The sequence below is a fragment of the Xiphophorus hellerii genome, chromosome 2 (genome assembly GCF_003331165.1).
Source record: "Xiphophorus hellerii strain 12219 chromosome 2, Xiphophorus_hellerii-4.1, whole genome shotgun sequence".
Taxonomy (NCBI): Eukaryota; Metazoa; Chordata; class Actinopteri; order Cyprinodontiformes; family Poeciliidae; genus Xiphophorus; species Xiphophorus hellerii.
Window position 1 is genome coordinate 15,862,315 of NC_045673.1, and position 27,770 is coordinate 15,890,084.

The window sequence follows — 27,770 nt, forward strand, 5'->3', positions numbered from 1 at the left end:
AGATAAACTCAAATTCAACTTTTTTTAACCTACATGCAAAACAGGTGAAGGACAGCAAATGTCCTAAACAAATCAACCTTTTCTTTTGAACGTGGTACTAACATCATCATTTTATGGGATACTTTTCACCAGCAGAGGTGGAGTAGTATACCAGAGTTGTTGGGAAGATGGATGATGTTAAACACAGGGCAGTACAGGAAGAAAACATGAGACTTGAGACTGGGGTGAAAGTTCACCATCCAAAATTACGACAGTATTTAACATGCAAGAAAAGAATCAATGAAGTTTCTTTGAGGTAAAGGGTCTGTGGCAAACTTGAAAATTCATGTTCTCAAAAATCTTCCATCCAGTCTGATTGAAGCTCCCTTTATTTTACAGAGAATAGGTAAAGATGTAATTTTCTACATGTGTAATGTTGATAGAAACTGAACTAAAGGGCGTGGTGATTTGTATCTGAAAAAACTGCAGGCATCTGTTCAAAGATGTGGCGTCCTTTTATTGTCGCTCAACTTACAATTCTTGATGCAACAAAACAAAATGATCAGCAAATATCACACTTATAACTCCCTTTTGATAATACAGTTGCTAAAACTATTGAACTACTGCAAGCTACTACAAAAAAACACCTGCTCTGCCACACTCTAGAAAGTTCCAACACATTAAGGCTCTGATAGGTTGTCGTTGATCATGATTGACAGGCAGACCAGCCAATCACAGTCCAGACAAGTCTACAAGGCGAAGTCCAGCGAGCTTGTGGTATTTTCCACAGAAACAAATTCCATAATCAATCAATCAATCAAATTTTATTTGTATAGCACATTTCAGCAGCAAGGCATTTCAAAGTGCTTTACATCATTACAAACACAGAAACACAAAGCAACATAAAATCAATAATCAAAACATGACATTAAGTCAGGTTCCATCAATAAATTTGTAATTGATTACATTTCAAATACAATCCTAAACAGGTGGGTTTTTAGTTGAGATTTAAAAGAAGTCAGTGTTTCAGCTGTTTTACAGTTTTCTGGAAGTTTGTTCCAAATTCGTGGTGCATAGATGCTGAAAGCTGCTTCTCCTCGTTTGGTTCTGGTTCTGGGGATGCAGAGCAGACCAGAACCGGAAGACCTGAGAGGTCTGGAAGGTTGATACAATAAAAGCAGATCTTTAATGTATTGTGGTGCTAAGCCGTTCAGTGATTTGTAAACTAACAACAGTATTTTAAAGTCTATTCTTTGAGCTACAGGGAGCCAGTGTAGGGACTTTAAAACTGGTGTTATGTGATCTATCTTCCTGGTTTTAGTGACTTGTGATTGTGATTGTGACAAGACTTGTGATTGTTGTAAAATTACTGATTCAGAAGGCCTGAGTATATATGCCACATTTTTAGATTTCTGTAAATAAATAAATACAATAAGGGTTTAAAAACAACATATAGGGCAGTTGCCAAGAGATAACTCCTGTGGGTTAGGTTTCTGAAAAGAATTCAAATGTATTTGCATTGCAATATGATGCTGATGACATGGGTAGATTTATCCAAATATCATCCAACTTTGTGTCATTTAGTTTACTTAAATATCATCTTTATTGAAAATTATGTGATTATTTATTTTGTATTTATTTATTTTTAGATTATGTATTTTGTTTATTTAAATTATTTCACTCAGTAGGAGACACTGAGTTCCCACAAAGACACAAAGACAGTACTATTTGTTTCAAAGTATGTGCTTCCTATCGTTGGGGGTTATAATAATTGGGAGTTTTGATTTCCCGCTTCCCTGTTTATTGATATAATTATATCGACATAAGATATAAGGGCTAAGTAAATTCCTCTGTTTGATATTATCCTTGATTATATTAAAGATTATTTCTGCATTATCACTTTGAGGATTAAAAACAAGCCTGAGCCTGGAGCCAAAGCAATTGGACTACTTTTTTTCCTTGTGTACTGACCTCCACTGGATTCCTTTGAGATATTGACTTGAAAAGAGCCTCTAAATGCTTATCAACAGCAACAAGTTCTGCTTAACAGCAGGGGTGGAACATGCTCAAGAATGCCGAGGTGTTTTTTCTTAAATTAAGATATCAAAGCTTAGATGCTGCAGTCCTTTAGCAGTCTCATCATGTAAAGGGAAAGGGTTGTCAAGATTAGCAGGGTGTGTTCATGTGATAAGAAAAGTGAAATTTTAACACAAAGAGAAGATTGGTGTTTTAGTCTCTTAATCTGTGGAAACCTGGCTAGCTTGCTAGATGGAATTTTTTCAGTATTCAGATATTTGCCTTTTGAGTAGCTATTTGTTTTTCAGGTGAGCCAAATGACACACACACTCATTGATAAATCTAGCAATCAGTCAGCATTGATGTGCAGTAGCAAGAGGTTTTGTTTTTTTCTTTGTTTCTTTTTTGGTTTCACTCTGCTCTTTTTGGGAGATAACAGCGGGCAACAGTTTTCATAAGAAAGACACAGTGTTGTTTTTGTGCTCTGTTAACTGATTGAGATAGGGAACCTTGGGAAAAAATGAAATCACATCCTTTGGACTAAGAATGAAAGGCTGATAGAGGGTGTGTACGTATAAGCTCAACCTACCAACTAATGAGCCAGCTGTGGGACCCAAGAGAGTAAAAAATGTTTGAAATTGAAAGTGGTAACTGATTTGTTCAAGCAACACACTGCCTTTACAAGCTCATTACCAAGCTTTTTAACTCTCACCACCAGAATGCTGAGCTTAGCCTACTCAAGCTATGCTCCACTCTTAAGTGAGCATTTCCAAACTGTAAGAGTGATAAATCAATAGGAACACTCACTGAAGTTATTATTTGGAAAATTGTTGATTTCTCAACAATCCCCAATTAGGGGTGTGACACTACATTCAGCTCCAAAGGCAAGAATATGCCCAATATTTCCACAAGAAATGAGATTAGAACAAGTTCAAGCGATTTTTTTTTTTCAAATTGTTTTCTGAATTGCAAATTATTTCTTATAAAATCTGTAATCATTGTAGAATAACGCAGTTCAGAGGAAACATTATACCTGCTATGGTTTTCATTCTTGTTTCTTTTTTTTCTTCTTGGAAAAAAAAAAAAGCTCTTCTGGGGTGCAGCGGTAGCACAGGGGAAAATCGTGTAGTCCATGTATGGAGACCTCAGTCTTCTACACGGTAATCTTGGGTTTGAATCCCTACCTGTTGACCTTTGCCAAATGCCTCTCTCACAATCAACTTTCCTGTTGCTTCATTATCAAATAAAGGCCACTATAGGTAAAAATAGACCATAAAAAATATTAATGTTTTTACAAATATAAAGACTATTCTTTATTCTTTAGACTACATCTAAAGCAGGGCTTTACAGAATGTGTTTGTAGAATGGATTTATAGCATGTCTCCTTGGAGCCTCTTTGACCCTCCAAGGAGCCAAAGAGGCTCCTTGGAGGGTTTCTTTTCCACTGGGATAACAACCCTGAGACAGACACAGAACTTCATATCCTCCTATATCTCTTCTGGCCTTTGAACACCTCGACATCCACTGGAATGTGCTGCAGAAAGCGGATAAGCAGGAGGCAAAGGAAAGATGTTTGCTCAGTGTAGAACAATCAAGTATAGATTTGATCAGTCTACATAATTATCTGAACAAGTGATGGTCAAACCAAGTATAATTTTCTAAAAAGGAAAAACTGGTATGTCCTACTAATTAAGTGTCAATATAGACAGCTGCAAAGGAAATGTTAATATGTAATAAAAGTTGATCAATACAAACCCTTTAACTCATTATTAAGGAAAAGGGGAGTTTAACTTTGGAAATTGTGATTCTGAAACCTGTTCAAGTATCTGTTTGAACTAAGAGAGAAAAAATCCAAACGGATACAAAGGTATGATAGATAAATAAAATATAAAACATTAATATAAGAGAAAGCCTGGAAATCAAATAAAGGTTTCATGAGATGCCTGGTGGATTGTAATTCCCTTAATGCGTTTCTGATCAATGACCGACTGTAATTAATATTAAGGAACAGGGATGAAATATTTATTAGACTTCCAGTATCATGCTTTCATTTTTTTTATCTTGCTTTGTCTCAGTCTTTTTTCTCTTCTTGCTAATTTGTCACATCAGTAGTCACAAATTAAGAAAATTAATTGCTTTGAATTCTTTAAACCATTGAAAAAAGTGTCTTTCTTCTTGTCAGAAAACTATTGTTTAATAGGAACAACCAAAATTAGTCTGTTTAACTGTGTCGCCATTTTCTGTGTATGATGGATATTGCATTGGTTCGCAGATCTGATAAATTACACTCTGCTTTTTTTAGGGTTTGCCCTTCCTTTGCTCCACTTTTTTTTTCTTTTTTTTTTACCAGAAGCTGGTAAATTATGACAGCATTCTTCTTCATGCTGTTGCTGTATGGCATACAAACTAGAATTGCTGTATCATTTACCATGAAGCTTGATAGATTTGCAGAATCCCGGATGCTTTCCCCTGGAATTGAAGGAAGCTCTACAGTGTAATGCCTCCTACAAAAGTCTACTCTGCTTTACGGTGCATTTATAAGGCATAGATAGTAAAATGTACAGAGTGATTATTTTGATAGCAGGGCCTATTTGAGTGAAACTGCCCGTTTGATTCTTGCTTACACTTCGACTCCTTTACCTATTGATTTTTTCCCCCTCAGAAATGCCCAGCAAGGTCAGAGAATCCTTTGATGTCCTCAGATGTCTCCACTCCTTCTCGCTTTCTATTATCTCGTTCCTCTGCTCTCTGTGCCTTCTTTCTTGTTAGTCTCTTCTCCGAGGCCTTCTCCACACTCTGTCAATCATGCACCATGACTGAGCTTACCTGTACTGAAAGTTATTCTGTTCTTGGAGGAACCAAGGAGGAAAAGAAAAGGGGGCGTGTGCATGTGTGTGTGCGGGTGTGGGGGGGTGAGTGTGTGTGTGTGTGCCTCGGGCCAAGGCTGTGGGAGTTGGAGGGTAAAGAGGTGGATAAGTGAACGTAGCAGAGCACAGGATCCTGAATAGAAACCAGATATTAATCCTGAAGCCACAGGGGGAATGAAAACAAACAACGATATTCTGTTTTTACTTTGACCAAGATTATGTAAAGAATAAATTTCATTTCCAACATAGAACACCCTGGACTTTGTTTTACCTTTCAGAGTGTGGAAATAGTAAAATTATCTCATGGCTTTTCAAGAAAGTTGAGTTTTTCTGAAAAGAAAATTTTCTGTAATACAAATCTAAAAATGAATCTAATATATTAAACAGAATTACAAACTTTTTCAGTTAATTTTGATGATTATGGCTTAGAGCTGACAAAACGGCAAAACTGTTTTCTCAGAACTTAAAAATATTATATAAAAAACAGTAAATTAAAGAATTTGGAATCCAAAAATGTTATATTTTGACCTATACAATCATCTGGATGACTGCTGATTCTACAGGTGTCCAGCAGACACTCCTCATACCCTCTTTAATGGGCATAAGTCACAAAAGTTTATTTAGAAGGAAACTGTCCGCTCCCATTGCTGTATCTAAGCCCATTACTGGAAGGTTTAGGGGAAGGAAAGTGTTTGGTATACAATGCTGTACAAGCAACTGGGGTTACTGCTGTCTCCAGAGTATTGAGATTAATGTCCCAGGGTCTGCAAGTAGAGCACTAAGGCACAGAATGCTAAGTTGGTCCATTGTTAAGTTTCCACAGTCTGTGATGATTTGGGGAGCCATGCTATCCGTTGATATTGCTCTGTATTTTATCAAGTCCAAAGTCAGCTGCTTTTGCTCCCATCTTCTGACAAGTTTTACAAAGATAGTGATTTTATTTCCTGCAGAACTTGGTAACCTACCCAAACTGCTCAAAGTACCAGTATCTGGTTTAATGACCATAGTGTTACTATCCTTAAATTACCAGCAAAGTGATTGGACAAAGTCCAATGGACAATCTATGGAATTTTGACAAGAGGAATGAGTAACACCAGGTCGAATAATGCAGATTAGCTAAAATCAACTATTAAAGAGGTAGATATATTTCCAGGCACATAGTGACATTTTATAGTATAATGAAGTAACAGTGTTACCTTCAGCTTGTTATAAAAAATGCTACAGATATATCAACATGACTTAAAAGAAAATTGACTTCGCAATTTAACACCTTGTAATTCGGCCTCTGTTTCTTTAAGAACCTTCTGCTCTTTCCGACACTCTGCCTTAAATATGTCATCACAATAACCTGTATTCTTCATTAACCCTATAACATTACAAGTAGTTGCTATTTTAAACTACCTTCTTGATGATATTCTAATTCTAAACATCTGTACAGTATAGTGTTTTTATTTATGTGGGATTTAGACATAAATAACAAACAAAAGCTGTGGATTTTGACTTAAAGTTGTTTCAGTTGAAGAAGCTTAAAGGTATTTTCAGTAGCATGTAGTAAAACAGAGAGACAATGGACTGGCTTATCTGTTTGTTTCTCTGCCTCTATGTTTGCATGCGTGCTTGTGGGGGTGTGTGTGTGTGTGTGTGTGCGTGGGTGTGGGTGTGTGTCCACCAGCTATGTGTTTTATTCTGAAACTGCCATGTTTTTCTGCTAGTGATAGTCTTTCCTCAAGGAATGAGCTCAACTGCTAACCTCATTCGTTTTCATTTGTGCTGCTTAGCTGAACATTGGAGCAAAGTTTGGAAGCAGTCCAACACTCTGCCTGATTTTTGTAAACAACTTCTTAAAAAAAAGGTTGAACGGAATGGAGGAATATTTGGCATCAGTAAAGCAGAAACTGCACAAAGGTTTATGAGCAAGGTGGAACAGAACTGATTGTCGGTAATATCAGAGTAGACATCAGAGTTTACATCCAAAGTTCAGGACTATTGAACCAGTAAACTTTCATAGAATAAAAGTCAAAAGCTAATAAGTTTTTATCTTCGGCATGTCTTATACCCTCTGCTTTCTCCATGTAATTAATTTTTCAACTTCCTGCTCTTAAAACTACTTGGCTCAGGCTATAAATGGCTAAAAAGCCACAAAATACAGCTAAGCACATTAAGTTTATCCTTCCGATGGGCTCTGCGTCTCCCACCCACAGCTTTCCACTCATGAGTTTGCCCTTCGTTTGACTTTTGAGCTAATTTGAAGCACAAACATTGACTGAGATGAATCGTAGCCAGCAGTAAAAGCGGTAATGAGGATTCAGATGAGGGAGGAAGTGACTGACGAAGCTTGTTGCAGAAAACTCTTCTTTTAGCAAAGCTCGCAGAGCACCAAAAATAGAGAGAGACAAACTTGTGTGAAAGCAGAGTATAAACTTTCAATCATAGCTGACAAGTACACAATTAAATTCTCAGGAAAAAGCATTGAAATACAGCAAATGTTAAGTAAATGCAGATAGAGAATAAAAAATGATGTTTATTTTTTTGCTAAATTAATTATAACCTCACTCTTTTGCAGCGGCGTGTATTTTTATTATCATTATTTTATTTTGGATTCTTCTACAGCCCTGAAGCTTGTCTATTTTTCTTCCTTTGGCTCTAATGAATGTGATACAGCATGCTAAATGTGATTTGGTTGAGCAGAGCTTCCGCCATCCAGGTAAACAAAGACTCCCTAGATAACATACACATAGATTGGTTGCTATCCGGTCTTCCTCCTGCATCCAGCGGATTACGTTTCATCCCAGAGATGCACGCTCCAAACCAGTGTGGTTGTTATGCATCCTCTCCCCTCACCCTGATATACCGTGCTTGAAAGGGCTCATAAATCAGTCTGCCAAAGTATATTGTGCAGGGAAAAATGTGTGCCCCTGGCATTTGAGACAACCCTTTGCCAGCCTATGAGAAGGCCAGTTCCACCCTTTGTGTTCAGTACAGAAAACAAAGAGAATATACAATACACACAATACTTTGTGGGTTGTTTTCAGATTTATTGGAGGCCAATTAACTTTTTCTCTGTTTCAACTGTTTTTTCTATTTTGTAGACATCAGAGTACTTTTAATGCTTTCATGTGTTTTTTTTGTATTATTTCAGCTCATAAATGATGATCTATATGAAGCTTGATCTATACAAAATAGTACAAAATACACATAGAATATATGTGTAATTTTTACAAATATAATATAAAATGTTTAGTTGTAGATTTTTACTGTGCCTCTCCTAATTTAATACTCTTTTCCTACACCTGCAAGACTTCCAATCTCTCTACCAGCTTCTAGAGACTGAAATCTTGCCCTCTCTTTGCAAAATAACTCACCCTAAGAATGTACAGTGTTTGCATACAATCAGTTTTTAGATCGTGCCAAATGTTCTGGGATGAATTTAGGTCTGAATCATGTTGATTTTCACACATTTAGCAATTTTCACTTTTTTTTTTCTTGCTCCCAGGGAAGATCAAGATGAGCTAAAAGCTAGTGGGGATTTGTGCTAAACTGAGTCCAGTGAGCATTGATGTTCTACAGGCTTGTCACTCAAGTCTCAGGCCTGTCCTTGGAGATAAGACCCATGGCCTACTTAGGCTGATCGATGATGGGATCTATACAAACACTCTCCCACGCAACTTGCTCTCTTTGTCTTTGCTGTTAACTTTGTTTCAGCTATTGGTTCTTGGTGTGAAGAACTATCCTTTTGTGTCATATTTGTTCAAAAGTGAAGGTAAACCTTATGAGAAAATATGTGCTGGACAGTAATGTGCCTCTGTAACAACACATTTGTTCTAAAGTTTGGACCTTGAATATTATTTATGTGTGGTTCAAAGTTTTCAGTTGGAAATACTGTTCCACAGAGTATTTGTGCAAATTGCTTTATAAAACCTTGATGAAAACCCAGTTGACTGTCTTTAGATAGTTCCTCCCTTTCCTTATACATCCTATTTAAAGCCAATATTGTTTCAAAATATGATGTAGTATATTGAAAACTGCAGTTGCATCTGCTTATTATGCACAGACTAATCTTTTGTCCCTCTTTGTAACATGTCTCCTGACTCCTTGTGTCCTGACAGCTAAGGTCAAGTCTAAGTGTGCTTCCACATTCTTCGCCTGTGCTAATGGTTACTGCATCATCGGAAGGTTCCGCTGTAATGGCTTCAGTGACTGTCCTGATGGGAGCGACGAGGAGAACTGCAGTGAGTCTCTCACACCATGGTGTCCAGATTCAGCAACACTCATATGCTTCCAGGCCACAGTCACAAAAAGTTATAGTCTGTTCCAAGATGTACCAACCTCGGGTCATTACACTTTATGGATGAAAGAGGGCCAAAAATGTGGCTTCCTGGCATGAAATATTTAAATAGTGCTCCTGCAAAAACTGAGCAGAGTGTTAAGGTGGTGATACACACCAGTAATTTTCCAGGAAGGTTTAATTTCACTTTATGAAGGGAGTTCTGGACTAGATGGCAAGATTGAGTGACAAAGTTCATTTATAATTCCATGTCAGAGATCATATGGATTTTGTGTAAATGTGGAAAATTTATAGTGTATTGGACAGTAAAATTTATCTGGTATTGGACCAGGTCAATGTTTACCAAAATGCTACATCACCATTTTGATGTTTTTAATTCATAGCTTCTGACTGTCAACGATGAAGGAATGGTTCATTAATTTATTAAACAAGTTTGGTTAACTACCAACTGTGTTGCTGGTGTGACATACTATTTGCCTGGCAGCACAATTGAAGAAGCAGATCTCTCTTTTGAAGGACTTTCTGCTTAGCTAAAACTTACTAAGTAGTAAAATGTTAGTGGACTAACATTTTACTACTGCCCATTGTAATAAACAAAAATATGGCAAGAATTGTATACACTCTACTGTAAATTGGCTTTTAAATTAATCAAAATGAACAAGTCGGACTCACTTGTTTTCCAGAAGGTCACAAAGTGTCCTCACAGTTGAACATGTCGTGGGGATGATGGAATGCTATGTGAGCTGAGCACAAAATACATTTCCAGGCAGAAACTGTTCTTTTTAGGTTACAGACTTAAATCCAGAGTTGAATCTTTTGAACTGTCAGGTGAAACTTCTGCAGCAGAACAAAGATAAAGTCTTCAGCTAAGAACATTTGAATTCGTAATACTTGTAGTTTCTTGAGGCACTTCCCAGAGGATCACCTTTTCACTTGTCACTTTCATGTCAAATTAAAACAGGCAAAAAGGAATCTGACATTTTGTCATATTAGGGTGTGCATCGCCTAGTCCTCTATTGTTTTTCTCATTTTCAATATATTAGTAGCATCTTTGATTGTAAAATCTATCCTGGTGTATGTAGAACTGTTAACACTTCCAATTCTGTTACCTTTATTTAAAAAAGTCAAGTCATCTCCACTCGTTTGAATTGCATGACTTCCAGTAAAGTTTCTTCTCACAGAACCACTTCACTACTTTCCCACTGAGAATCACTTCTATCACTCGCCATTGTCAAAGACAATGTTCTTTGCCTGCAGGGCTCACATGCAACTATCTAATCGTTCCATTTAAAGGAGCTTTGCTCCATGCTCGCAGCAAATACTGCGTCACCACTGTGTAATTGTATGAAAATTCTCAGAAGATGATTATGCCTCCCTTTAAGAAGAAGAATGAAGACAAAAGGGCTGAACATGAGTTAAAAAGGAGTTGTGTTTTATGTTTTTATTATTTTCTCTGGATTTAGGTTTTTATCAGAATTTACCAATCAAATCATGAACAAGTTTTCATTTTTCTTTTCATTTTCAAAAAGAAAATGCCCATCAAATGATAATATCATCTTCCATCCATTATCTCTCAAAGTCCCGAGGGGGAGAGGGGGCTGGAGTCCAGCTCCAGTGGTCATCTGGCGAGAGGCTCAGTTTTATTTTATTTTAATAGAATACAATTTTGCAGGTTAGGAAGAAGATGAAAATAAAACAACTGCAGTTCTGCCTGTAGATTATTTGTTTATATTTAACGTGATTGAGGTCTCATAAATTATCTCCTGTTTTTCAGTTATAGCCAGTTTGAATAGAAACTTTGCTCTAAGACCTTCTTTGAACAAACTGCTGACCTTTGACACCTGTCCTTTCTCAACCACAGCAGGCAACCCCCTCGTGTGCTCAGAGACTCGCTTCAAGTGTCGAAACGGCCGTTGTGTAGACCGAAGCTTTCTCTGCAATGGCCAGGACAACTGTATGGACAACAGTGATGAAGCGCTCTGCTCGACCACAGCAGGTGGGTCTTCAAATGTATAAAGAAAACATGCACGCATAGATAAAAATGACTGCAGATCTTTGTTTTTTTTCTCTTTTCTTTTTTACAAAACTCAAAATGGAAACTCTCTTGTGGCAAAGATAATCAATCAACCTAAGATTGATGGTAGATTAATAATGAAGAACTCTGAACTGCAGCAGGAAGAATGATGAAAATATTTTCAAGCAATTTGACTTGCATTTTTATTCAAACGCACTGGTTATGCCTGATTAGGAACATACTGTACCTTACAAAGCTATATATAATCCTTAAACCTTTTTTACATTTTGTCATCTTACAACCACAGACGTAATGGGATTTTGTGTAGAAGCAGAGTTAAACTATATGTGGTTTTCAATATTCCTGACTAACATCTGGAATGGTGCCATACATATGCATTCATGCCCTGGTACTATGATATCCTTGAAAAAAAATTTGTACACAGAGATATGTATGTACAGTGTAATCCCTGTGAATATGACTATTCTCTAAGGATCCCAGGGATTTGCTAGAAACCATTAGTAAAAACAAAAGTACCATGAGGACAAATGAGCACTGTGGACAGATCAAAAATAAATCCAAGAAGGAGCAATATACCAAGCTTTTATCATCCACTATCTAAATATAAAAAGTGAAAAACAACGGCAAATTTCCCAAGGACAAACACAGAACATTTATTAGAAAACAGCCAGGAGGCTAGGTTGCCTTTGGGGGAGCTGTTGAGATCTACAGCTCGGGTTGGAAAATCTGTTTACAGGATAAGTCATATTTATGGAACACACAAGTTTGAGCTTCATAGAAAAGTGGGAAAAGGAAGGCCACTGAAACACCTGTCTGCACACAAGTCATATAATGCAAGGCAATGGCAAACATATGAAGGGGCTCTGGCCAGGTAAGACCAATATCTGCATTAGTTTCTGTTTCATAGTTAATCAATAGTCATCTTTCATAATTCATGTGTGACAACACTCCAAATGGAAATTGTGATAGTAGGTAGTAGATTGTTAAGTAGATTGCAGTAAAGACTCTGTATAAACTATAGATAAAATGATTAAATTTAGGAGGCACTGTTCACTAATATCTAATGTTCCCATCATTTGGATTCCATTTACATCTTATAGGAAATGTATTATATGGTCTGTGTTTCCAAGTAATTAACATTACCTCCATGCAAGGAAAGATATATGTTGCTTTCATTTTACCCTTTTGTCCATGAAGAACTTTCTTCAATTTCCTGGCTCAACTCAAACACACACATATGGTAGTATACACTGATGGGTAAGATACCTGCTGCTATAGGTATCCATCCAATTGGCAGGGATCTCCATTTTCTTCTGGCATTAAAAAGCCCAGCTGTCGACTACTGTCAACACTTCAGCTGTACTTTCTGCCAGTAGTCTAACCTTGACATACATATATCCACAAGCAGCCAAACGTGGAACTAAAAATCTTCCTCCTGCTCCGTCATGGTGAGGCTGTCAGGCTGATTACTGGTAGCTTGTAAATATGTTTTCAAAAAGAACAAAACAGAACATGTCTATAAGGTATCAGCAATCACAGCTAAAACTTTTACATTGTTGGTATTCAAATAGAGTGTGATAAAAATGAAAAAAAATAAATAAATTAATAGTTTCTGATAGATAGGATAGATATTGTGGCAATAATTAAACAAACAGTAATATTATGAAGCTTATAAGATATATAACAATGCATCCAGCACCATTTAAATTAGGTTTTACTTGCCCTAGGTATAACTTTAAGAAATTTTTTTCTCCCTAATATTGGAGTTGTTCGGTTTCCTCTGCCTTTGAGGGAGAGAGACAACCAAAGTGAGTCAATGCCTCATTACTAGCCGATGCTTTTCACACTCCACAACTCAATACAGAGACGCAAAATGCTGAATGGAGCTTTATTGTGATGAAGGAGTATTGATCAGTATCTGTGTCCACTGCACTCCATTTCCTTATTTATAAGTGAAGAATGAAAACTGCAGCATATTCTTCAGCTGCAAATCTTCGTACTGTAGCAACCAAAGGAACTGTTAGAAGCATTCCTTTCAGCAAACACTAAAGCTGTCCAGCTTTCTTCACAGCTACAAAGCTTTGAAGAAACCTTTATGTTACACAGGCAAAACAAAGCAAATAATCACACTATTGTCAATGCTTTACTATGCTCTGTAATAATGTGTTTTATTATTTCTTTGAAAAATTTACTCAAGTAGTTTCTACTAAATTCTGCCGAGTTGATCAGACATTTTCGATTTTTGAAACATAATTTCTTTAGATGGCTGCGGTTCATACATGACGCACATTGCAGGTTCTGAATACAGTTATGTCACCCACATTTCAAAACATATCTAGCCACTCAGAAACTTCTCTGCCTTCGAGCAGCTTTATTTCAAAATGTGCACTAAGATGAGCCTTTGCCAGAATACGTAGTGTCATCTCCAAGGTGTTTTTCTTTTTCACGTCATGCTGCAGCCACAAATGTTTTTGATTAGATTTTGCATGGCAGACAAACGCAAAGTAGCACATAATTTTAACCTAGAATGAGGAAATTATTAAATGGTGGTTTGGGGTTTTGGAAGTGTGGTGTGCATTTTTGTTCAGCCTCTCCACTTCGATGTCCCAAAATAAAATTGAGTGCAACGTATTGGATTAATTAGTTACTACAGTTCACTTATGTACTGTATGATTTACTTCTCAAAGTATATACAACAATGCTATAAAGCTAAATGTGAAAAAGTTAAAGGTGAATTTGTAGCATAGATGCCTAAATCTTTACATAACCAAAAGAGTATTTTTCACATGGTCTGCCATATTTATTATTGTATCAGATTTTTACTAGTGCAGATATGGTGCTCTATTGTTACTGCAGTCCCTATCACCATGGATCTTAATATAGTCTTTGCGTGTGTCTGTGGAGCACAGGTGACCTAAATGTACTCCTGCATATTTTTGCAGCTGCCTTTGCAGACAGTGTTGAAAGGTTGTGAGTTTCATATTTTCATGGCCTTTAGAACACATCAGAGGAGCCCAATGTTTATTTCTCCTTATATAATTTGTTTCATCCACCACACTCTGTGCTGTGGAGGAAGCGAGGGCATCGCTACAGTTTGCATTCAAACACTTGCCTCACATTCTGCTCTGACTTTGCCTCTTTCTATAATAAGCACAGACCTGCAGGTGACAGATAAGGCGTACAATATCCGCTCTAAGCCACCTGAGCATACCATCGCCCTAATTTTCGCCTCTGCCTCTCCTCCTCAGTCCAACCCTCCCTTTCCTTACTCATAATTACTTACTTCAGTGTCTGTAGCTTTGTTTCCACTGTTTGCAGCCTTTTTGTAGCTTGTAGCATGCTGATGGACACATTGCAGCTTCTCTTTACATTTGCTTATACGAATGGTGAAATGGTAAAATCTACATAAGCAGAATCTTACTCCATCAGAACGGTTTGATTAATGCTGCAAGGAGAACCAGAGCTGCTGGCACTGATTGTTCAATCTGAGGGCCAGCTGTTGATTTTTGAAATTTAACACAAACAATGGAAGTGCAAAGAGCACTATGATTCAGATTTTTCTGTAAATATGTTTGTGCAATCATCTCAAAGTGAGACGGGGGATGCGGGATGGGGCAACTGAAATGGATACATGAGATAAAAAAATGGAAAGAGCGCCACAGGAACATAGCACAGTGAACCTGAGATGGAGTCACAAGGAAGCAATGAATAACAATGTGCAGGAAGATGGAGGTAAGGAAAAAGAGACAGGTGATTTGGCAGCGAAAGGCAGGGATTTGGATAGAAGTCAGTAAGGTATACCGATAAGCTGGAGAGGATGAGCGCTGCATCCATCGAGAGCCGAGCCCGAGGCCGGGTGGTTGTAGCTCCGGAAACAGACATGACATTAAAGCTAGTTTTGCAAAGCTGAGCTTCTCTTTGCTCCTCCCCATCCTTCCAGTCCGTTTACAGAAAAAGAACAAGACAGCCAATCTACACACCTTATAGAAGCAACTTGTGCTTGCGCTTGAGTGCATGAACTCATGCTGATGCAATCAGACAGACAGAGAATTCAGGTTTCTGTCAGTGATGTCTGCATATTTACTTGCAAAAAAACCTATCTGAAGGTCATTCCACTGACAACTTTAAAGAACAAAAGTGATGAGCAGGGCTGCAGTGTGCTTTAAAGAAGTCCCTTTGGACTGTTTTCAGCATCATAATTGATTTGAAATGCTCACATCAGCACCTCTCATTATGCATTAATTAAGTTGAAGAGACAAACAGAGCCTAATGTGGCAATGAGACTGTGATGGTAATTATGATCACATCTCCTTTTAGTTAAAGAAGCGGCAGTTTTGTCCTGTTTTTGTTGACTGAGGCTTTGAAGAGAGAAACTGTAGCAGTAATGGGAACTTTAAATGATGTGAGACTAAAAACAGAAAAGAAGGCCAAAGGATGATGTGAGGGCTTCAAAAGCTTCTTGGTGGTTTAAGGGGATTTTGATTTTGAAGACTTGGCATGCTTTCTATAGTTATAAACATCAAAAGGTTGTTTTGTTTTTATGTTTATTCATATCAAAAGTTTGTGAAGTTTATTTTTTTTAATGATGGACTGATCCTTCCTGAACATCAGCAAGTTTAATGCCATCATTTCTGCATACTTTGTGAAGTCTCGACATTATCTTTGCAAAAGTTGCTACAAAGCAAACAGGTTTTTTAGGAGACTCATATTCGTGTAGTTCAACATTAATTTAGCAAGCCAACAAGCTTTTCAGAAGTTTTTCATGAAAGAGCCCATCTTCAAATCTGCTAAAGACTCTTACATCAGTCTAAAGAACCTTGCATCAGAACTGCTAGACTCCCGGTGTCTTAAATAGGAAAGAGCCTCTATTGGGTTCAGACAGTGTAATACCTTTTTATTAAACATTGGGGTAGCGGAGCGTTTAAAGATGCCAGATGATTATGTCAAGAACGTTTTCAACACCCACAACTCAGTCATTTTCAAGTGCATAATTTTGTTGCATTTATGGTCCCCTAAACTGCCCCTAACCTGAACCATTTCCCCCAACTCTACATAAAAGCTATGTTGATGAGATGATAAAACATTTAATGTTTATCTTTGTACTCACTGCGAAAACCTGGCAGAGAACCTGGAGAATTTTTCCTTTGCACATGCAGTAACTGAAACCAAAGTTAGAGATTAACCAGAAAAGGTTTCAGAAGCTTACAGTGGTGTTTGGTCTTAAAGTGGTGTGGAAACTTTCAAGTATATAGAATGGGAGGTCATTCTTGACATGGTGGAAAAGAAACCTAACTAGAATCTAAGGTAAAAGTAAAGAACCAATTCACAGCAGGCCAAACCATGGATGATCCTTCCATAATAACTTTATGAATGTTGGCTTCTTTAAAAATAGTGGTCTGGATTAGATATTATTACACTCTGTTAGACTGTTGGCTACCTACCTGACATCTAACAGTCATTAGAGTATGATTAAAAACATAAACAAATGATAATAATACCGCAACTGTGATGAATTTCAGAAATATTAACCCAGTATCTAAACTTTAATGTCTACTATATATAATATCAAAATGTATCAAGCTTTTTTCCCCAAAGAACATGACTGCTGATAATTAAACCTGCCAGTTTCTTTTGTACATTTTGACAAGCCTCCGAGCTTGAATTATTTCTTTTCACAGTCCCTGTCTGGGGAATGCAGTCTATTCTAACAGTAACTAAAACACAGCATGGTAATTAACTTTCTTTTTGCTTGCCATAGGCCCAACCACCTCCTTATCCCTGCCAATAGCACAATAAGCAGTTCTAACCTCTGATTTGTGTGGCAAGCATGCAGTCTGAGATGTCAAATCCCTCATTTTGAACTCCAAGGATACTCCCCTCCCACTGAGTAATCTCCAGCTTTCTGTTTGTTTTATCCTCCTTAGGCCGTGTAAGAACTCTGCAATAGATTCTCCAGCAATCCATCTGCTGTTTTGCATAAGTACTGTGCATTTGACAACCTGTCTTCATGGCATTGCCATTTATGGGGTCAATAAACGACAGTAATTCAGAAAGGGACGTATACACAGTGGCATTCTGCTGACACCTAGCAGTAATTTTTGCCTCACCATTACACAGCTTGTAAACTAGACATTAATGTATAGTGTCAGTCTGATATATAAAGAACAAAGAATGTCACAGTGATTAAAAGTCCCTTCACCAGTATCCATTGCTGGTATCATTTTAGCTTGCTAATAGCTGCTCACACAACCACGTCCCCCCAATTGATTGTTGCTGTGGAAATAATGTAAGTGCTGCAGATTTAAATGACAAATTAATCCACGTGCAAGTGTTTGTGACGGAGATGTGTGTGACGCCTCGATGCTGATCTCCTCAAGCCCTTTGTCAGCAGCGCTCACAGAGAGCTGGCAGCAAGAGAACAGTGTAGGAGGGAGCGTGAAATAGTGTAGAGGAATATAATGGCAGGAGACTGAGGTGTGGGAGTGGAATGTAATAGTGCCAGTTTATCAGCGCCAACATACACTTGACAGGCACAAATAGAGGGGTGCTGGTGGTGAGGGGCTAGAGTTCTCATGTCACAGAGCTATGAACTTGAATTATGGAAAAGTTTGAGGTTTTTGCTTTGGGTGGTGTTATTCATTTCAGAAGGAAGAGCTGAGAGACTCTTGGTCTGAAAGTGAGGAAGGTCAAGCAGTTGGGAAAAATGTTTTTAGCTGCTGGTGGTGATGTTGGACTGTTGTTTCTGTGCAGATTTCTGTCTATTTGAATTCATACTGCGGAAGATATTGATTTTGCTTGTAGCTCAGCGTGAGTTTTTGTTAATATGGCAGTGAATGCTGCAAGTTTAAAGATCCAGCACTATGAAAAAAGGGAGTGCTCTCTGTGCTTTGACTGGGGTTTTTATGTGCTTTTGTTTTATCTTCAGCTGTCTCTTCCCTCATCGCCTCAGCCACCAAGGCTAAGTGCTGGTCTTTTCAGAGTGGCTGTTTTTTTAAGAGCCTTGCAGCCATTGGCTGTGCCTGCTTGAGGGTCACTCTGGGGACCAGAGCCTGTGTGATTCATCCCTGTCCTTGAGTCTGGACCAGTCAACCATACTTAAGGCTCCCTTTAAATTAACAACATTTTCCTCAAAACCTATCCTCCTCATATTGTCTCCATGGTGATCCTGGTCAAGTAGCGCCCAGTGCCCACCGACTAGCAGAGGAATTTCGCTGTGAACAGTTGCTCCTCTGTTGCAAGAGGGTTTATTTGTTCTTTTAAAAAGTTGGTTCAGTTTAAACACACAAAACAATAGTTTTCTAATAGTGCAACAAAATACAAGAATAAAATTATGAATAATTCTTATCACCAACTTATGTAGATTGTAGATACACCTGATGAATGACCCAGACCAGCTATTATTATTACTATTATTGTTATTATTATTGGTTTGTTTACCTTCGAGTACCTTCAGAAAGAAGAAGGATGATGGGATCATCCAAAGAGTGGAGATAGACCAGAAGTGTTGCTCAGGAGTGCAGTGTGATGAAGTGTGGAAGTGGGCGTTAAGGATGATATGTATGCAGCAGAGCAGCTTACTAAACCTTCTCCGTGGCAGAACAGGTTATTTTTGAAAAATCTGGAACCCAAGGAGGATTATCAAAATTATTTTATTTTATACTCAGCTTACTGGGAATATGAGATTTAACTTTTGGAACAATAAGAAAAAAAATATTGCAAAGAAAAAAGTGTAGCTTATTCCATGAAAATGTTGAAATATATAGTGACAGCATCTTGTGAATTCTCCACCTACCAGATCTGCCGCTACAGAACTCAATTTGAAACAATCATCTCTGACAATGCAGTTGAAGGGAGCTGCGGTTCTTTCCCTGTATCCATGAGCTGTTTTATTCCTTTTAATACTACTGCATTTAAGTGCAAGGTTTTTGGTTTATACATATATGAGAAAATGTCCCTTTATTTTCCTTATAACATAGGTGTAGATTTGCTCTATAATGCTATACAGAGAGTATAATAAAAGTATTAATTGTCTATCTTTTTGCCACATTGCAGCCACAAATGCCAATGCAGTTTAATATTTTACTTTAGTGCTTTAAGTAGGCAAAAACAGACTAGTGTGTCATTATGAAGCAGATATTCATCTACCTTTTCCCAGTTAGCCATAAAGAAAATCCAGCATAACCTGCACCCTTCAGAAGTAGCTTTGTGAGTAAGTACTCTCCAACTGTGTGTAATTTAAGATTTTATTATGTACTCGGCAGCCAAACGAAGGCCAGACCAGGTGTAGCTTCTATGAAGAGAAAAATAACTGAGAGAAAATAGAAACATTTTAACAGTTGAAATATTAAGCAAATAATTCATTATTTGCTTCCCTTTGTAGAAGAGAATCAAGAAAAATATAAAAAGAAAACATTGGAAGAAAGCCCTAAGAATTGCATTTTTCAACAAACCATGATACTTTAAGCATTTGGAGGAAGGTGCTGTGGTCAGATGAGACTAAAATGAAAATCCTGGTCTACATGCAAAATGTTGTGTGTGGGAAAAATCTAACATTTCTCATCCTTTCAAATTGAATAGAAGTTGGATGTTACTAAACAGAAGTTTGAAAGAGAACTTGTCCAATTGTTGAAGTGTAAGGTTAATGTACAGTCTCAGATATTATTGAAAGGCAAACAAATAAATTTAAAAAAATCTAACAATTTAATCTGTGAGAAATGATCTACTCATAGACCAGACCCAAATCAAACTTAATGTTTGGCCAGAACCCTTAATCACAGTTGATGTTGAGCTTTCTTGCAGAGAAATGCCTGTCTACATGTGAGAAGCAGGCAAAGACATTGTGTAATTGACTGGAAGATGACTGAAATTATTTAATACTTATCTGTCTCTGAACTGTGAGATGTGCATGTTAAAGCAAATGACCACATCTTGTTCTGAAGGATTTGTCTTGTGTGTTTAAAATGAGGGTCTGTTGCAATTCAAGTGGAAAAGACAATTGCTGTTTGTAAAGTGTAAAGTGAATAATTTCAAGGAAATGTTGAAACATATATTGACAGTACCTTGTGAATTTTCCTCCAGCCTGTCAGAGATGCTGCTGTAGCACAGAGTTTGAAACAATTATCTTTGACAATTTGGGTGCAGGAATCTGAAGCTTCTACTCTGTATCCATGAGTTGTTTCACTGATTATTAAAGATTAATTCAATAATCTACTGCTTAAAATCCTTAAGATTTTCCCAGGATGTTCAGTTTAATTGTCTCAGGTGAAAACATTTTGCTATCAGAAATCCACAGCTTGGATATGTTACTGTAATTGCTTTCTAACTTGATGGCCATTAAGAAACTAACAGGCTTTTTTAGAGACGTTGGCCACTTTTTTTAGGTACACCTGTTCAATTGCTTGTTAGCACAGATAGCAAATCGACCAATCACATGGTAGGACCTCAGTGAATTTATATAAATGGTTTAAAGATGACTTAGTATCATTTTACTATTGCAGGGTGTATCTAATCCTAATAAAGTGGCCTGTGACTTTAGTTCAAGTCTCATCTACTGACTGAGCCTGTATGGTATGTGATTATGAAGAAACAAAATACATAATAGATTAAAAAAATAAAAAAAACATGAGCGCAAAACACAAGCTCATTAGCTTAATGATCTGCAAAAAAGTATCAAATCAAACATGACCTCAGGTGATGCATTTCTCTCCTCCAACCACACTTTGCCTGATAGATTTGCACCTTGCTGGCTCTTAAGATGTCTGACAGCAGAAGGTAACATATCACCATTTAAAATGTTTATCGCTTGAGTGAAGCCCCGTCCACATCTCCATCTGAATTATTTTAAGCATTCATAGCACATTTCACAGTGCACTTTAAATTTAGAAAATGTTGCTGTCTAGTTGGTCTTGGGCAGACTCCAGATGGCTCACGAAAGCATTATCTTCTTTATAAAATGTCCTATTAGAAAAAATAAAGAGCAAGTTGTGTTTTTGGCCACACCGACCCTTAGAATTGACAGTCCATTAGTCATTTTGTTAAAATCCCTAAAAGCTCAAAACTAATGGAAGACATATCTTCTTTGCAACACTACTTCTTTGCAAAAGTTCAAAGATGATTAATGAAGTCCCTAATAAGTTCAGTGTGCTACAGAAGAAACATAAAAGTGAAATTTAATCACTCCTTATTTGTGCGTTTCCCCTTGAAATATTTTCATTAGGTTCCACATTATTTTTTCAATTCAACTGTTCCTTTTCAAAAGAGGAAGAAAATGCTGTTTCCACATTTTTAGTCTGCGTACGTTCTAGTTAAGTTCAGAGAAAAGTATGAAACCATAGCAAAAACGTTTTATGAATAGGACTTAATTATGTTGCATGACTTTGATGAATGTTTTTTTGAAATTTGGACAAAGTAATTTTCAAAGATAGTTAGGGGGTCCAGTTCTCAATTTAATTCCTGCCGTGCTATTTTTACGACCGCATTATCTTTTTTTCCCAAGCATGTCTAATGCACCCATCCATATATTTTGTATGAAAGTCATTCAGCTGTTTTATGGCTCTTGCCTGCTGCAGTTTCAGATGGGAAATCAGGATCTTATCTTGAGGGAGTTATATAGGAGACAAGAATAGGATCCCTATGCAGCCTGGGAAAAGTGCAAAGAAAGTATGAAATTTTATGTGATTATTTTGATAAGTATGGAAAAAGAAAATGTTTGTATAAGTTCATCCATTCATTCATCCAACCAAAGTCAACGTTTGTATCTGTCCTTTAGAACTTCAAGAATATAAGCCTCAAAACGTTTGGACATTTCCTGACAAAAATCTGAATGATATCAAAGACTAAAGAAGTGGAGATACCCTACTGGACACAAACAATTTAGTGTCTATATGTATAAAAAAGATAGAGTTACACTAAAAGACTGACATTTTAAATGCAACAGATGGTGGTTCTATGTGAAAAGTTGGTTCTTTAAAGCTTTGACAGAAGAGGTGTTCAAGGGGTATTAATACTTTTGAAAAACAATTGTGTTCTCATTGCAACAAATCAGCTGTCATGGCGCAAGGCTATGTAGTTAAATTAGACTTTTTTCAATGTCTTGTATGAGCACTAGAGTTACTGGCCACTTTACCAGCATGTTAAAATAAGGGATAATAAATCTGCTTACTTTGTATTTTTAAAAATGCACCGATCTTGCTTGTTCTGCAAAGTGCTGCTTGTAGGAAATAAACATTGGTGGTCCTATAAGGCAAATGTGTAAAATCTGCAAATACTTTAAGCACATGTTTATCCCCATTTACTAAAGAAATCACATTGGACTGCCTTGCTGCACAGTCCCAAATCTTTTCATCTAAACTTGCCATATTTAGTATTTTGGTTGATAGCCTAGAGGGTTATGTTTTCAAAAACAGAGGATATTTTGAAAACTGGAAAACAGAAAGAGAGACAGAACAGAAGCAGCTCAAAAGGAGTAGCCAGCAGCTAGTCTTATATCAGGAGACATCATCATATGAGTCAGCCTTCTGGTCTGACTCATGGGGTTAGAGATTTGGATTTAGATCACCTAAAATCTCCAAGAACTGAATATCACCCCATAATACCATGGATTGCATTTATTTAATAGTCACTCTGACAGTAAATAATTCTGTGTTAATTACTAAGAGCCAGCATTATCTATTTGCAGCTATCAAGAGTGAATGGCGTGTCAGCTGGCGATGAGCTTTTCCTGCCAATAGTTTTAGTGTGCATTTTCATATTAGGCTATTGCCACAAAGGCATAGCTCCAAAAACTAAAAATCTCCAGCAATTACAAAAGGTGTCCTGTGATGTAATGGCATGAGTGCGGTTTAACAGGGTTAAACATTTATGTATGTGTCTGCCTTGAATGTATCCACCAAGGAGCTGCCAAATGAAGGGTAACTTAAATGGAACGAGAAAAGTGTAAGAGTGCCCTAGAGTGAGAAAAGAGAGATTGCATGCCAGAGAATGTGAGAAATTGATGTGTGAGAAGACAACATTGGAGGCAAGGAGGTAAAATATGAGCTAACAAAAAACGTAGTGTTAGTGTGAAGACAATGGAGCGGAAGGGGAAAGCAAAGCACGAGGGACATGGTGGTAAAAAATGAGAAAGCTGATTGAGATGAGAGATTAGGAAGGGAGGCAAAGCTAGATAGAAAAAGGCATTAAAGCTTCTGGGGGCACTGTATGTAGAGTCAGGGAATTAGAAGATAGACAAAGAAGTAAAGAAAAAAACAGCCATGTGAATAGAGTAAATGAGGACTGGGTCATAGAAGCTGGCAGAGGTAGAAACAAAGCACCAAGCTGAGCAGGGAGAGGAGCGGTAGGAAAATGATGAGAAAGTTAGCAGGAAACAAGGTACGCACGGAAACAGGAATAAGTAGACAGCAACCTGAGAGACAGGTGCAAAAGGAAAAATATGGGTAGAAGAGGGAGAAAAAGCATTTGGGGAAACAGGGAAGAACAAAGGAAAAGGATCCGGATCAGTGGTTTGAAGATGAGCCAGAGTGGAGAAGTGGGAATGAAACAAAGCAGGTTAGACAAAAGTGGTGTGAAGACACAGATGAAAACAACAAGCAACATAGAAGATGAGGTATTTGAGTGATGACAGGATAATGCAATAGTAAAAAGCAAAAATAGAAGTGTTGTGAAAAGACTTTTTTAAAAGGGTTCGCAGCTAAACACCAGACTGAAAAGAAGGCTAGATTAGACCCATTATCTAAGAGTGGGTCTATTTCTATACTTCTGAGACTCTCTTATTTTCTTGTCAATCTCTTTTCTTTTTCGTCGTTGCTCATGTTCCATCAGCCTTCCATCTGTTTTTGTTAGCTTTGGCATTTGTCTCTAATCTCAAGTCCTTTTCATGCTATTTCTTATTTTAAATTTCACCTCAACTGCCCCACTGTCTTAACTCCCCTCATCGTGGACGTTCTTGTCTTGCTGTGTTTACAGCTCATTCCCCAGTGGTTGGCTGCATACCCTTTGTTCAGATCCACTATTATAAAACAGAAGGTGCTACACAATAATTTGCCATCCCTTCTAACACCTTTGCTTCCCCCATCACCCTTCTCACTTCTCCATTCAACTCTTTTATTATGTTTTAATTGTTAGAGGCGACCACACCTGTCATATACTCATTGAAACTATGCAGGGTTTTGATAAAGCTTGGGGACAGGAAGACAAAAGCTGGAATGGATTTAAGGAACAATTGTTACGGTCACTGACCTCTAGGGGCTCTCTTCATGAGAGAGCTTTTTCTTTGTGTTTCAGCTTTACCTGGCTGCCACAGGTGCAATGTGTTGGAGCTCGTCAGCCACCCCATAAAGAGCTTCAAGCGGAGATGTCAGATCCCCTTTTTCCTTGGGCCTTGATCTGATGTGATCTTGTCAGTGAGCTGATTGTTTGTGGAGACTTTGTATAGTTTTGCTATGAGCATTCTTGTGAAGCATTAAGTGTATAACTTAAGTTTTGTTTCTCTTCACAGTGGAAGCTGGTAGGGGTTCTCTGCCATTTTGTTTAACTGTTTTCTCCTGTTTTTGGTTAGTCAGGGAGTTCAGGTATTGTACTTTCTTTTTCAGTTCTCTTCTAGAAAGTGTTTCTATTTTACAATTAAGAGTGGGATGTTATGTTTGTTGTTTTGGCCTTGGAGACCCTGAAGTTTAAAGCTTCCCTGTTTGTCTACTGTGAGTGACATTTTACTTAAAACTGTAAATTAAACTATATTTTTGGTACTGACACCAACTGTTTAGGTTGCCTTCTTTTTGTGTTACACCCAGTGCCAGACTTGACCCTTATTGGTCTTGTTGGGGGTTGTAACAACAATATAGAAAGAGATTATTTTTTTGTTAGTTTATGTTTGCTGCCTCTTCTAAGCTGGTTTGTTTGATCGAGAGTGTGCAGAAAGCGAGGCCAAATTTGGCTTCAGGACAAATGTGTGTGCAAATTTGTGCATGCACACTTTGCATCTGGGGGAGTACAATCAGATTATGTGGTTGCAACCTAGATATACAGCCTTTAAAGTACAACAAGCCATAAATATTCTGGTATTGACATACACCTACACTCCACTCTATTAGTCATTGCCTCTGGTAGCAAGGAGTTTCTGCTGTTTTTTTCTCCAAATCTTTCCAAATCCAGTGTCTTCATACTGATTGCTACATCCCTGTTTCTATGTGTCAGTGGATTTGGGATGGACATACTAATTATTAGGAGTGTTTGGTACAGTAATTTTAAAGTAGGCTGTGGTTTTTAAATGACACCCCGTTAGTATTTAAGGGTCTAAGGTGTGCCAAATAGAAACCCCACAAATCATTACCTCACTATCAGAAGCCTAAAGTGTTTATACAAGGCAAAATGGATCAGTGTTTTCATGGCGTTTACTCCTTCCTCTACCATCTGAATGCCACAGATTTATCACACTAGCCATAAGCCATGTTACCATCAACAGTTAGTGTATGTGCATTTTATTTTGAAGCATTGCATTAGAAAAAGTTGATAGACATTAAAAAAATTCAAAAGAACTTCCTCAAATTTGCAAAAATGTTTTTATGCTTGTTTGAGGTGGTTTTTGGCTTTTCCAAAACAGAGTTAAATGGGAGATGGGAACACATTTGCAGGATAAGTTCTGACATAGCAAACATCCACCGGCCGCTTGCGGCTTTAATATTTTAGTTATTATTTTTTGTAGATAAGAGAGAAGAAGACAGCTGCTTTTTATTGTTTACTTTCTCCTCTACAACTATTTGGCATTTAACTACAATAACTTTCAATGTTTTTACTTGTATTTCTTATTCAGTGTGTTCTCTGTTACTTGGGTAAGACTGTGCTGAATCTTTCAAGTATTTTCCACTCTTCTTGACATCACTAGAATTTTCTGATTTAAAACTGAGTATATTAAATGAGTTCTGAGTTCAAACTTGCAGCAGTGCACTATTATTCAAGTCTTATTCTTATACATAAGAAATTGATTTTGACTTCTGAGACAAACTCTCTCTTCTACAAATGTGCAACAAAAAACATGTTTTACATGTTTTACATGTTTTTTGTTCTGTTCTATGCCATTCTATTCTCTACCATTATATTGTAGCTCAACTCATAAATTTGACCAGTTTTTCTTTGTGTCAGTTGTGTGTGTAAATATAGACAGAAAGACAGATATGTTTATCTAAAACTTTGCCTTTAGAAATATCAAACAACTTCAGAAACACCAGAAAATTTGGGCAGTTTGAGAATTTTATGGTTATATAAATTTTATGGTTATGGTTGAAATAGCCAATTTAATAATTTTTCATCTGATAATATTAAAATACTGCAATGTATTGCCCAACCATCCAGCAGTTTTTCATGAACACTATATGTATTGGGAAACCTTCATTCCTTCACTATCTTTAAAAAACAAGCACCCCTGCTGTTTTTCTTCTTGCCTTCTTTTCATGGTCCATTCCACAGTTGTTTCTTTCTTGCTAGTTTTTAACAGGAGCTATGGCATCAAACACTTCACACAGTCCTGTTTCCATGCAGATCTCTTATTAAATTGGACTGTAGATGTCAAACATTTCCAGACAGTGTGGGCCAATTCACCCTAATAAGGTTCAGATATTCTGCAAAACTGACATATGGTACTGCATTTCTCCTTCTGTCCTCAGGCAAATGTGGTTGTTTGTAAGAACGGCATAGTCAAACAAAAGATAAAATCAAAACAAAAAAAATGTTTTGGCCATTGTGAGTTGGACTTGCTGTTGTGCTAATGTTCTGCTGAAAAATTGATTTCAGTGACTGTTTTTCTCTTCAGTTTTTGAATTACTGTCAATAGGTGAATGATATGCTCCTTTGTGGGGTCTGCTTAGTGTTGTCAGACATGTTCATTTAAAGGCATTGCTTGATTGTAAAGTTTTTTTTACAGTAATAATGCTTGAGAGTGTCAGTACATTCATGTTTTATCAATGCAGAAATGGCTTTTTCACATAAAAGGTTGATTTTATATAATACCAAACTTTCAAAGTAGTAATATATTCTATCCCTTTGCAGTGTTGATGTTGGGCAATTGATATGTTTGGCTCTTATCAGAGTAATTTATTTTGCTAATATAGTCAAAGATGGAAAAAATAGTTATTCCTTTATATTCCTAGATATTCCTTTTCAGCTTACACATAAATTGGGTGGGAAAAAAAAGAAGTGTGCTATGTGGGTTTTTTAAAGTGAATCAGTTTGTGGGGGAACTTGGGAGTCAAAGATAAATTACAAATAGTTTCCGACAAGACATCACCATTAGTTACTCAAAGACACCAACTGATGCCTGCCAGCAACCAGTCATAATTTGTAGTGTCATTTAACTTCCTCAGTGTATAGATGGTGAGAAGCTGGAAGCTGAAATATTAATTAGACTGGCACCTGCTCTCTGCACCACAATCAAATGTGTGGTCTGTCCCAGCTGTGGCTACTCGGTTGAGAGATTGTGTTTCTGTGTGTTATCTAATAAGGCCAAGCATGCCTGAGACTAGTGCTGATGGATGGCATCTTCGGCAAATGTGTGTTATTTCAAAAGCCCTAATTACAGAGATGAAACAAAAGTACATGA

At 37.3% G+C, this 27,770-nt stretch overlaps 1 protein-coding gene across 1 annotated transcript in view; it reads left to right on the forward strand.

Annotated features, from left to right (window-relative positions):
• The window catches only part of ldlrad3 (low density lipoprotein receptor class A domain containing 3), a 100,538-nt gene that overhangs the window by 47,005 nt on the left and 25,763 nt on the right, over positions 1-27,770 (forward strand). Inside the window, 2 exon segments of the mRNA XM_032548522.1 lie at positions 8,969-9,091; positions 11,009-11,143. Coding sequence (XP_032404413.1) covers positions 8,969-9,091; positions 11,009-11,143 — 258 coding nt within the window.